Source organism: Pseudophryne corroboree, chromosome 1 (assembly GCF_028390025.1).
Source record: "Pseudophryne corroboree isolate aPseCor3 chromosome 1, aPseCor3.hap2, whole genome shotgun sequence".
Classification (NCBI taxonomy): Eukaryota; Metazoa; Chordata; class Amphibia; order Anura; family Myobatrachidae; genus Pseudophryne; species Pseudophryne corroboree.
The window spans coordinates 463,643,965-463,656,440 of record NC_086444.1 but is presented as its reverse complement, the minus strand read 5'-3'; the positions used below and the strand labels follow the sequence as shown (position 1 = coordinate 463,656,440).

At 44.1% G+C, this 12,476-nt stretch overlaps 1 protein-coding gene across 8 annotated transcripts in view; it reads right to left on the bottom strand.

Moving 5' to 3' along the window:
* Positions 1-12,476, bottom strand: part of SEMA4D (semaphorin 4D) — a 182,747-nt gene that overhangs the window by 56,163 nt on the left and 114,108 nt on the right. For all 8 annotated transcript variants that reach the window (XM_063913699.1, XM_063913701.1, XM_063913700.1 and 5 more), the window contains 4 exons: positions 9,745-9,920; positions 8,648-8,804; positions 6,393-6,615; positions 5,197-5,312 (listed from right to left, as the gene is read on the bottom strand). In XM_063913699.1, coding sequence (XP_063769769.1) covers positions 5,197-5,312; positions 6,393-6,615; positions 8,648-8,804; positions 9,745-9,920 — 672 coding nt within the window. The remainder of the gene's footprint in view (positions 1-5,196; positions 5,313-6,392; positions 6,616-8,647; positions 8,805-9,744; positions 9,921-12,476) is intronic.

Below are 12,476 nucleotides of genomic sequence, written 5' to 3'. Positions count from 1 at the left end.
TGGCTGAAGGGGAAAAGGAGACAGAGGACAAGAGGAGCTGGTGGTTAAGGAAATGCAAGGGGAAGAACAAGAGGGAAGTGGGATCTGCCCTTGAGCTTACATTCTACAGGAAGGGGAAGAGTTAACAGTTGAAGGTGAGCTGCGAGGGAGACACGGCTAGGTGGAGGGAGTGACAGCGGAGTTAAGAGGAGGGCTGGAAGGCTTAGCAAAAAGAGGTGTGTGTGTTAAGAGAACTTTTAAAGCTAGAATGACTTGAAGAAGGTCAGACATGGCGAAGAAGCGTATTTCAGGGAGAAGGGAGTCACGAGACTTGTGACTAGAGTAGGGGTGAGGCAGCAGTCTGTTCTATGAAAAAACCCACACAGAAAAAAACCTCAATGTCAAACAAAATTGGATTCCGATGGAGATAGGTTAAGAGTTTGCAGGGAGTGGCAGCAGGTGCTGTGTGTCAGAAAGAGGAAAATGAGAGGAACAGCAGCTTAAAGGATAGATTGGCGAGACGAGAGGTGGCATAGAGGCAGACCAGAAAGAAGACACTTACTGTAGTCAATGCTGAAGATGAGCGCATTGATAAGAGTCTTAGTAGAAACTAGGGTAGGGAAAGGCTGAATCTCAGATCTAGTCAAAAGGTGGAAGCGACACGACTAAGAGATGATCTGAAAATCAGTAGAGAATGACAGAGCAAAGAGGATGACACCAAGGCAGCAGGCATGAGGGACAAAAGAGGAAAGTAGGGGGGGTGATCAAGGTGGTGTGGAGAATAGGATTTTAATTACCCACCGGTAAAAAATTTCTCGCAGTCCGTAGGGGATGCTGGGGTCCACATTAATACCATGGGGTATAGACGGGTCCACTAGGAGCCACTGGCACTCTAAGAGTTTGAGTGTGGGGGCTGGCTCCTCCCTATATGCCCCTCCTATTAGACTCAGTCTAGAAACTGTACCCGAGGAGACTGACAACTTCCAGAGAAGGATTTTACACAGATAGTGGCATGATTCACACCAGCTCACACACAAGGCAAACCAAGCTAACTAGCTTGAAACATCAGCAATGGCTAAACAATACTAAAACCACACCAAGATACATATTTTTTCCAAATATGATGTTAATGTTTAGACGTTACTACATTCCTAGCCTGCATCAGGGTAAAAATAATCTTGTTCGAAATGCCCTTCCGAGCTAATATCTGCCGTTCAACCTCCATGCCGTCAAACATAGCCGTGGTAAGTCTTGATAAGCAAACGGCCCCTGTTGCAACAGGTCCCGAAGAGGAAGAGGCCTCAGCTCTTCCAGCAGTAGATCCAGAAGAACCGCGTACCAAGCCCTTCTTGGCCAGTCTGGAGCAATGAGGATTGCCCGAACTCTTGTTCTCGGTTACCTCCGGGAACACCTCCGGATGGAGCCCCCACTCTCCTGGATGGAGATCGTGACTGCTGAGGAAGTCCGCTTCCCAGTTGACTACTCCCAGAATGAAGACTGCTGACATCGCCAACGCGTTTTTCTGCCCAGAGGATGATTCTGGTTACCTCTGGCATTGCAGCTCTGCTCTTCGTTCCACCCTGTCGGTTTATGCAGGCCACCCTCAGTACATTGTCCGACTGCACCTGAATGGCTCGATCACGCAGAAGATGGGTCGCTTGGAGAAGACCGTTGTAGACGGCTCTTAGTTTCAGAATGTTTATGGAAGGCTAGATTCCAGGCTTGACCACCCTCCTTGGAAGGTTACCCCCTGAGTGACTGCACCCCAGCCCCGGAGACTCGCATCCGTGGTTAGAAGGATCTAGTCCTGAATCCCGAACCTGCGGCCCTCCAGAAGGTGAGGTAGTTGTAGCCACCAGAGGAGTGAAATCCTGGCTTTCGGTGACAGATGTATTCTCTGGCGCATGTGTAGATGAGATCCCGACCACTTGTCCAGGAGATCCAGTTGGAAGGGCCGAACATGAAACCTTCCGTACTGTAGAGCCTCTAAAGAGGCCACCATCTTCCCCAGAAGGCGAATGCACTGATGAACCGAAACCCGGGCTGGCTTCAGGACATCCTGGACCACTGTTTGTATCACCAATGCTTTCTCCTCAGGGAGAAACACCCTCTGCACTTCCATGTCGAGGATCATTCCCAGAAAATACAACCTCCTGGTCGGCTCCAAGTGTGATTTTGGAAGGTTCAGGATCCAACCGTGTTCCCCGAGATGAGTCATGAGAACAATGGACTGCAACAACTTCTCCCTGGACAATGCCTTTATCAGCAGATCGTCCAGATATGGGATTATGTTCACCCCTTGTCTGCGGAGGAGATCCATAATCTCCGCCATCACCTTGGTGAACACCTTCGGTGCTGTGGAGAGGCCGAATGGCAGTGCCTGAAATTGATAGTGTCTGTCCAACAGTGCAAATCTGAGATAAGCCTGGTTCGTCAGCCAAACCGGAACGTGGAGGTACGCATCCTTGATATCCAGGGATACCAGAAATTCTCCCTCCTCCAGACCTGAAATCACTGCTCTGAGAGACTCCATTTTGAATTTGAACACCCTCAGGTAAGGGTTCAACGATTTCAAATTCAAAATTGGTCTGACCGAACCATCTGGTTTTAGTACCACTAAAAGATTTGAATAATAACCCTTGTTTCGCATATGAGGTGGGACTGGGACAAAGACCTGTGACTTTTCCAATTTTAGGATGGCTTCCTGTAGGATAGCCCTGTCTGTCAGCAAAGCTGGCAAGCCTGATTTGAGGAATCGGTGAGGCGGGAGTTCATGAGACTCCAGTCTGTACCCCTGGGACACAATATCCTGTACCCAGGGATCCAGGCCGGACGACACCCAGACGTGTCTGAAACGTCTGACACTCGCGCCCACCAGCCCGTCCTCCAGGATTTGAGGTCCACAGTCATGCTGAGGATTTTGAGGAACCAGAAGCAGGTCTCTGGTTCTGGGAGCCAACGGGTGCAGGCTTTTTGGCTTTTGCCCGACCACCTCTAAAGAAAGTGGTAGGAGGCTTGGACATTTTTACCTTAGCAGTCCGAAAGGACAGCTGAAGAAAATGAATTCTTCGTAGAAGGTGTAGCAGAGGGAAGGAAAGGTGACTTACCCGCGGTTGCCATGGAAATCCACGCATCCAACGCTTCCCCAAATAGAGCCTGACCTGTGTAGAGTAGGTTCTCCACACTTCTCCTGGATTCCGCATCTGCAAAAATATCCGTGCAGTCAGCGTTCCCAGGTCCTTCATGGATTGCACCATGAACCCCGCGGAATCCTGTATGTTACGCAAAAACCTCCCCATCACCGTCTGCAGTATCAGAATTGGTATCCGTGTCATCTTGCATGATTTGGGCAAGTGCACGTTCTGTGGGAACATGCTAGGAGATTTTGCAGGAATAGGGACAGAGCCTGACCAAACTGCCCCCTTTCATGGCGCTGTTTTCCCGCTCTTCTGACTGGCCTGAGGAATTGTGCTGGCAGTGATCCTGGGACCCTGACAGGCTTGCTGGACAGTGTAGGGTGTAGGCGCTGGCTCAGGGCGCCCCTCACAGTGCTGCACCATGTACGGCTAAGCCCCGGAGCGCAGTTAATACTGTGCTCCCTACCCCTTTGCCGCCATCTTCACACCGGCTCCCCGCTTGCCAGGGGGGCCGGTGACTAACTCGCCACTGATCTTCTGGCTCTGTAAGGGGGTGGCGGCATGCTGCTGGAGTGAGCAATCCCCTGTGGCGGCGAACGTTCGATAGATCCCCTCAGGAGCTCAGTGTCCTATCAGCGGAGATAGTGGCTCAGACCCCGCAGGGCGGACACTACTCCCCCCCCCCCCCCCCCCATAGTCCCTTGAAGCAGGGAAAATAATAAACTCTAAAAAAAACTTTTACTAGAGAAACTCTGGAGAGCTCCCCTAGCTGTGACCGGCTCCTCCGAGCACATTTTCTAAACGGAGTCTGGTAGGAGGGACATAGAGGGAGGAGCCAGCCCACACTCTCAAACTCTTAAAGTGCCAGTGGCTCCTAGTGGACCTGTCTATACCCCATGGTACTAATGTGGACCCCAGCATCCTCTAGGACATAGGCTCTCAAACTCTGTCCTCAGGACCCCACACAGTGCATGTTTTGCAGGTCTCCTCACAGAATCGCAAGTGAAATAATTAGCTCCACCTGTGGACCTTTTAAAATGTGTCAGTGAGTAATTAGTGCACCTGCTGGGTTACCTGCAAAACATGCACTGTGTGGGGTCCTGAGGACCGAATTTGAGAACCTGTGCTCTAGGACGGAAGAGAAAAAAAGGTATACAGTCTTAGCCATGTTAAGTTTCGGGAAGTACACAGACATCCAGGATTAAATGGTAGAAAAGTAGTTTGAGACACAAGCAAAGATAGCTGGAGAAAGGTCAGGGGAGCAAAGGTAACTATAAGTGTCATCAGAAAAAAAAGGTGGTATTGGAGGCCGAAGGAGCTGATGATATTTCCAATGAAGAAGGTGTAGAGAGAATAGAAGGGGACAAAGACCCTTGGGTGACACCTCCAGGTAGAGGAATAGAAGGGGAGATAGAGTTTATACTAAAAAAAGATTGGTAAGATAGGTAGGAGGAGATCCAAGTGTACACAATTGTGGAGGCCCATGAAATGGATCATTTGAAGGATGAGAGGATGGTGAACAGTGTCATAAGAGGCAGACAAACCAAGAAGGAAGGGTAGAAGTGACCCATACATTTGGTGGTGAGAAGTTCACTGGCGGCAACTGTTAGGGTAGTTTCATTAGAGTAGATTGGGTGTTCATTGTCAACCATCTATTAGTGAGGTATTTTCTCACACTCATCCTTTATAAACTCTAGTGAGTTAACACCATTTAAAGGGAGTTCAGAGAAAAGGTAAGAAAAAGGTCCATGAGAGTCAGGGTATCTTAATCAAGGTCTTATTTAAAATATAAGCTAGAGGGCAGACCATGAATAGTGCATCAGTTATTCATGTCACCTTTACACAACACACAAACAAAATACAGGACACAAATAAATGGATTTGGCAACTGTCAGGTCATCAGGGCTGCTGCTCCACCCCCTCACAGTCTGCTATAATTGTCCCCTGTTCCCAGTCCTCTTCTGTCCTGGTGCTGCAGCATTTGCAAGTCACACCTAATGTTTTGGGGGGGGCGGGGGGGGGGGGGGTGTGTGGGGGGGGGGGGGGTTGGTCTCTAGAAAACAAAAAGTGTTAGTTTTACCTGCTTGTCTGAAATGAGCAGTGTCTGGACTGACTGATGGTCAGGAAATAGCAATATTTCTTCAATTATTCGCATTTCATTGTCATGGCTGACTGCTTTCTGTAACATACCTTTATCTACATAAAGACAATGAAAAATGAAATTTAGTTACTTAAATATATACTGTATGTTAATCTAAATAAAATATAAAGTAAAAAAAAAGGTGGATTGAACTCAGCTAAAGCTGTAACACAGGTCTAGTGTAGGGTCCAATTAGGAAACAATGTAACAATAAAGGTAAGAAAAAACCATGGCAGCAGAGCAAGCTTGTGTATGAAACCATGGCAACAGAGCAAGTTTGTGTATCAGTGTTCAGGTCTGTACTTAATACAATCCAGATTATTAAAGTTGTAAATGTATCATTAAAAATTGATGTGCCAAGTAGTAATAGTATCTATGCATTCTGTTAACATGTTGTCTCTTTGGGCAGTTATATCTAGGCCAGCATAACTGTGTATACCAGCATGGTATTAAATGGGGGATCGGTAGGAGATCCCGCCCCCGGGGATGCTGAAGGCTAGGCATCCCGAGCAGTGGAATGCCTGCAGGGGGGCGAGCTTCGCTTGCCACAGGTTCTATTCTCCCTCTATGGGTGTCGTGGATTACCTACCTCGCCGGTATACCAGCAGCAGTATGATGGCCCTGTCGGGATCCCAGCATCGGCACTGTGACAGCCGGAATCCGAACGATCGGTATGCTGACCATATTATACCTTTAACCTGGGACACTCGTGAATTACACAGGTTCTGTGGCTGCTTAAAACCAGGTGTTGCAGGTAATGCAGGCTTTTAGTCAGCCAGCCACAGAACCTGAGTAATTCATGAGTGTCCCAGGTTAAAGGGATAGTATGGTCAGCCTACTTAAATGGATGTCTTGGCAAGTGGTAAAAGTAAACCTATTCGGAAAACATCAGCCTGATTTTAATTTGGAATTAAAAGTGGGCCAATACCGTCTTGATCTGTAAGGGCACTGAGTGCCACTGCTGCAGTATCTGTTGGTAGGCACCGGGGCAAGGTGTTTTCTATTGCTGGAGAAGGGTCATAGTTAGGCTGGATCTGTCTTTGTCAAATGTTTATTAATGAGAAACTAAGGCAGTTCTAAGAAACTTTACATCTGCCAGTAATACCCATAAAGAAAAAAATGTAAAAAATATATACCTGTACTGATAAACATGACATCGTAAGTGTTGCCATCCAGTGCTTTGACCTGGTCCACAACTATCTGTGTGTAGGTCACATTGTGGACCACTAGCCTGGGTTTCTTTCCAATAGGAATCACAGGGTCGTCCATCAGAGGGTGGTCCTTAATAAACTGTAAAGTCTTGTCTGGCATGTTAAGTGAGCTGTTGTAATGCATTGCTCTAGCCTCATTGTTTATACACTGAAATATAGAAGGCAAATACGTGTTACTTAGGATGAAAGCCTGCACAGCTGTCTAGAGAACGCAGAGAACATTTTCTTTTCATTACCATGGATATGTATTCCAAAAATATTCTTCTTGCAAGTTCGGATTTGTTTTTCAGAGTGTGATATTTTTACATCATACACTAGTGAGCTGCTAACAGTCTTCCAATTAACGATTTCCAGCATGGGAAAATAACATTTCCATGCACCAAATGTAAAACTCCATACATATCAAGTTGCGGGTAAAACAGTATCTTCACTTCGGAACCTAAAACATTATGCTACATTACTAGATTTAATGAATAATAATTAATTTTAACTAGTGTGGACATTAAGGCTGGGTACACACTGAGCTATATGTGGTCTGACGCGGCTGATCAGACCGACATATCGCTCAATTCGGCGCCATGTTGGGCGGTGTGTATGCCCGATATGTGGGTGTCTGCGATCGCTAGCGACGTCAGGTTTGATGTGCTGCACATCAAACCTAACGATATTGTTAGCGACACCATATACGCTAATAAAGGACGGAACAGTGATCGTTCCATCCTCCATAAACATTGCTCCAGTGTGCACCCAGCTGAAGAGAAGTCTGCCGTTTCTACAATGCACCAGGACAACGTTTATAGATAGAATACCAGAATTACACACTAACTGAGAGCTGCTCAATTTATCAGAAAGCTATGCATTTTTCATGCACTCCTGTAGTGGCCTATGTGTGAGAGCGCTGCTCTGAAAGATCTGAGGAGAAGGATAAGCATGTTCTCAGAAACCAGTCTAAATAAAGCACGTTAACCAGGTCATACAACATTCAGCTGGCACACACGCCTGCTCTTCATAACGTCACCTGTGAAGTCAAGCATAGTTTAATACAGGAATTGGGGCACATTTAAAACTATTTGTTTTTGTGTTACTTAAACAGACATGTTCGCTCTGGCTCCTGTGTATTCTGGTAAATTAACAGCAGACCTTGTTATTACATGACAAACACAATAGTAAGTGTATTTTATATTGGTCTGGTTAACAAAACTATTGATCACTCAGGCATGATGGATTGTCCAGCATGGTTCCGGATGCACTATTTCCAAGTGTAGGGTCGGCTGCATCGGGCCAAGTATGTTCTACTGCGGCCGACCAACTGATATTTCCTTGCTCCTTCACATGGGAAGGAATGGGGAATGTCTCCTCCCCGGGAAGGGGGGCGCCAATATCACATGACATCTCACAGTGTATGTCTTGGATATCGGCAGGGTCAGAAAAAATGCCTATTGGTCTGACAGGCGTTTTATACGACCATGCATGCCCGGAATTAGTAATGTGTTATTAATACCCTTTCCAGACAGAAATGTCTGAAAATCCCGGCTTTTACCTGGCATTTCAGTGTCGGGTCGTTTTGCAAAAAAAGTGTCTCTTTCACACAGACAAGCAAATTACCAGGTCAAGAATTTGTACCCGGTAATTTGCAGATCAACACCGGTATTTTGTCTGTGCGAAAGGATCATCCCAGGGCGAAATTCCCAGGTCTCCTACCCTGGAAAATTCCTGGGTCGAAAACCCGGGAATTTCAACCAGAGTTGACCCTTTCACACAGAAAAAGGACCTGTGTTTATCGTCAAACTACCAGGTAAAACTTCTTCACCCGGTAATACCTCACAAGAGAAAATGTTTAAAAGCACAATGTTACATTCATATTAATGCCCAGATTCATCAAGCCTTGGAGAGTGATAAATTGCACGGTGATACAGTACCAACCAATCAGCTCCTAACTGCTATGTCTCAGGCTGTGTTTGATAAGTGACAGGCAGCAGTTGATTGGTTGGTACTTTATCACCGTGCAATTTATCACTCTCCAAGGCTTGATAAATCCGGGCCTAATTGTACTCCACATGAAAAAGGTTCCTCCATGTAATATAAGTAATAAAGCCACAGTGATGTATAGTTAATTATAGCAGTCAAGCACACTGCTTATTAAAGCAACACTTCCTGTAATTACAGAAAACAAAACTTACAGCTCCCGGGCGAGGTTTTGGCACTTCCCCATTATACTGCACCCACTTGGTGTGGGCTTGTTCCACCGTTGCACTCTGCATGTACTTTCCTTTTGCAAAGATGTCTTCCACAGCAGATACACTGTATGCACACACTGCTGACATGCCGACATTGTTCCTTTAATAACAAATGGAGATTGCATAAGATGTTTATTGCGCAATTGTTTTTCAATTACAAAGCGTGTAAGTGAAATGTAATGCTTAACCAACCGATAAAACTGCATACATCTCCAAATAGGTCTTTAAAAATGTAGAGGGTTCGTTCTTGTAGGTGCATCAGCATCACATACAGAATGAGGATGTGAAGGAACTGCTTGTATATTGTATAGCATATACTCTGTAAACTTTACATGAATTACTATAATATATAGGGAATTTCTGAACAGCCAAAAAGTGAGCCCTCACAAGGTGAAATACTTCATTAATGACGCCTATTAGACACTTCAACAAAAAAAGGAATTACTAAATTGTGCCTAGCACAGGGAAAGTTATAATACAATAGACCATTTGTTAATATCCTTTTGTGCAAGCTGTGGGCATTATTCAGGTTTGTTATCAAACATAAAAAGCACACTAATGGGCAAAACATGTTGCACTGCAGGTGGGGCAGATGTAACATGTGCAGAGAGAGTTAGATTTGGGTGCGGTGCTCAAACGGACATCTAAATTGCAGTGTAAAAATAAAGCAGACAGTATTTACCCTGCACAGAAACAAAATAACCCACCCAAATCTAACTCTGCACATGTTACATTTGCCCCACCTGCAGTGCAACATGGTTTTGCCCATTCGTGTGCTTTTTTTTGGTTTGCTAACAAAGCTGAGTAACTCCCTATAAGCAAGTTTAGTCTTTTGTCTATTTTGCAGCAGAAATTTTGCCACTAAATTAAGAGAAAGACTGAGGAGGTTAAGCTCCAACAAAAAAATAAATACTATGTGAATAGCAAAATCATAGTACAGCACAAACATCCTTACAGTAGGGCTATATCTGCACATTCATTTTTGTATTATACACAAGGAAAAGTAGTCAGAATATATTAATATTATCATTTCTACTTACAAATGAGATGTGAATACTCCATAGATTACTGGCTCTTTTACTTGTGGTGGTTTCAGAATAAAAACATCATTGACAACATTGAAAATTAAATTGTTGTCTGGTGAGTGACAAATCAGTTTGGCTTTGAGAAATGTCGTCCATCTCTTCTGCAATGTTCTTAGACCCCCCTGGTCACCCTGGAAAATACAATTTATACAGTGTATGAAACAGCAACATCATAAAAACAAAATCACCAGAGTCTGTGAACAATGACTCTAAAAAGATATATCCAACAATAAAGAAGCTTTACAAAACGGATGTATATTACAGGATGTGGCGATGCCGACAGCATCTAGAACACTGGTAAATGCCCATGTTAGCCAGTCAGATTACGGCATCACAACCATTTCCCTGTGAAACAGTTTTTAGAAATAAGCATGTTTTACAGGAAAGGTTTAGTGCTAATTTTAGGTCTCTCTAGATGAGGCTAGCACAACTTCCACACATGACAAGGTCTCATTGGGATCAATATCCTGGCTGTCTGGATCCTCGCGGTCAGGAGACTGATGCCAGGATCCCGACAACCGTAATACCGGCGGGGAGCACAGTGTGTCCCCACGCGGGTTCGCAACGCTCCGGGTTATAAGTTATATCCCCCCTCGGGTGGTGGTGTGTATTTCACCGGGTGTCGGGATTCCGGCATTGGTCTCCTGACAACCGGCAAATTGACTTCCCTCTCAGTCATACACGTGATGTGGAAAATGGATAAAAACGCATCAAGATGAGTGCTTCAGACACATTCAACTTTTTTTTTTATCATTTCGTTTTACATTCACTTTTCTTGTGTTGTGCAGTTACCAGTGTAATTTAGTGCGTGGTAATACACGAACAGTCTAAAATGTTACAACAGTAACATCTTGGAAAGCTATGGTGTTAATGGTAGCACTGACACTAACCAAAGGTGTGATCCATGCATTCACTGTATTAAAAGCAGAAAGGTGTAAACAAGGATCTAGGTCTTCAGAAGAATGCAGGCAGAGAACACTGCAAGCTTGTGTCATAAAGCAATAGGTTATTTGGTTGCTGGATGAGCTGCTTACCTCATCTCTCCTTACATTACGTATTTTCTGAGAGATGGGTTATTCCAGAGGGTCATTTAGGTTCTTATAAAACGGTATTACATTTCTGGATAGTAAATTAGTTTTATTTACTAGCAGAGATACATTCAGATATAACCACAATGGATTTTCAAACCAATTAGTCTCTTTTGTTACATTATGACGTGCTTCAATTAAATCTCAATGAACAGCTCATTGCTTCCAGACGAAAATAACGCAAACACACACAAATAGACGTTTCTGTAAATAAGCTGCCTGGAGCCTGACCTGTTCTGGATAGGTTGACAAGGTAGGAAAAAAAGAAAAGAAAAAAAAAGTCATGCATTTTATTACGCCAGTGGCTGGTTACCATGAATTAGGGTTTGGACAAAAGCATAGAAATGTATGTAGTGGGGCAAAAGCTCATTAACCCATGCAGGCAGGGAACCTTCTAATATCTTTCTGCTTAACACTTCATATACCCAATTGTTTATCCTGACTCAAACAAAATTCTAATGACGTGTAATAATTCCCATGGAACAAAAGATGACAAATTCAACATGTGACTGATAATTTGAAAACCAACTTATATAGAATACGTCCGCACAAATAAGAAGTAGCACTATTAAAGCTGCAGTAATGGGCACTGAACAGAAAACTATCCATTAGACCGCAATATATCACATTCATTTTGGATATCAAGGGAAGAATCCAACAGGGAGTATCACATTACAAATAATTATAGTTGCATTTAAAGGCGGTCTGTGGCTTGAAGTCATTCCTTTATTCATTCACACCGGTGGCTGGATCAGTAACAGCTGAAGTCAGTAGTTGCTGGGGCTAGTTTCTCTCAGGGATGAAGGTTGTCCTGGAAACGTTCAGCATTAGGAGACCTTTTCAGCTGCAGACCACCAGCATTTTCAGCTGGCGCAGTTTAAGCAAATACATACCAAGACCCATACGTACGCTCTAGGACAGAGTTTTTACTTTTACATTTTTAAAGAGGACTGAGAAAATTGGGGCGTTACAAAAGGCTCATCTGATACTACAGTAAGTGAGAAACAAGGGATAACAAACATGACACTTCCCAGCTCAAACAGCGACCATCTGTAAAATAGTAACATTGGGCAGAACATATAAACTGCTCATCCACAATTTCTTCAAGAAGCCCTTTTAAATAGATTTTCTGCATTCTGTTAATTACAACCATTAAGATATCTCCGTAAACACTTCTATGGGAGGAGCGATGCCTTGTTAAATTACTATAATTAAGGTAGAATTACAGCATTATCACAACTGCTGAAGATGCTCATGGAAAGCAATAAAATGCATCTCCACGTACAATGGAGTTTGTCAGTTATAAAACTTTGCAGCTTCTTCTATGACCAAGTGATTGAAGCAGACAGCCGGGCTAATTTTCAGTTTGAGTGATGACAGCTAAGTATGAATTTCCACCTGTCATCACCAGTTAAGACAAAAACAGTCTGTCAGAGGCATCTTATAACACTTAAAGAAAATATGCAAAGGGAGAGCTCCAATACATATTCAACATAGCCTGTTTTCTAAATTGCAAATTAACACTTGCGAGGTGTTAGAAGCAGTTTTGTTATTATCTGGGAGCACAAGCCTCTATTTTTAATAAAAACGTAAGAAGAG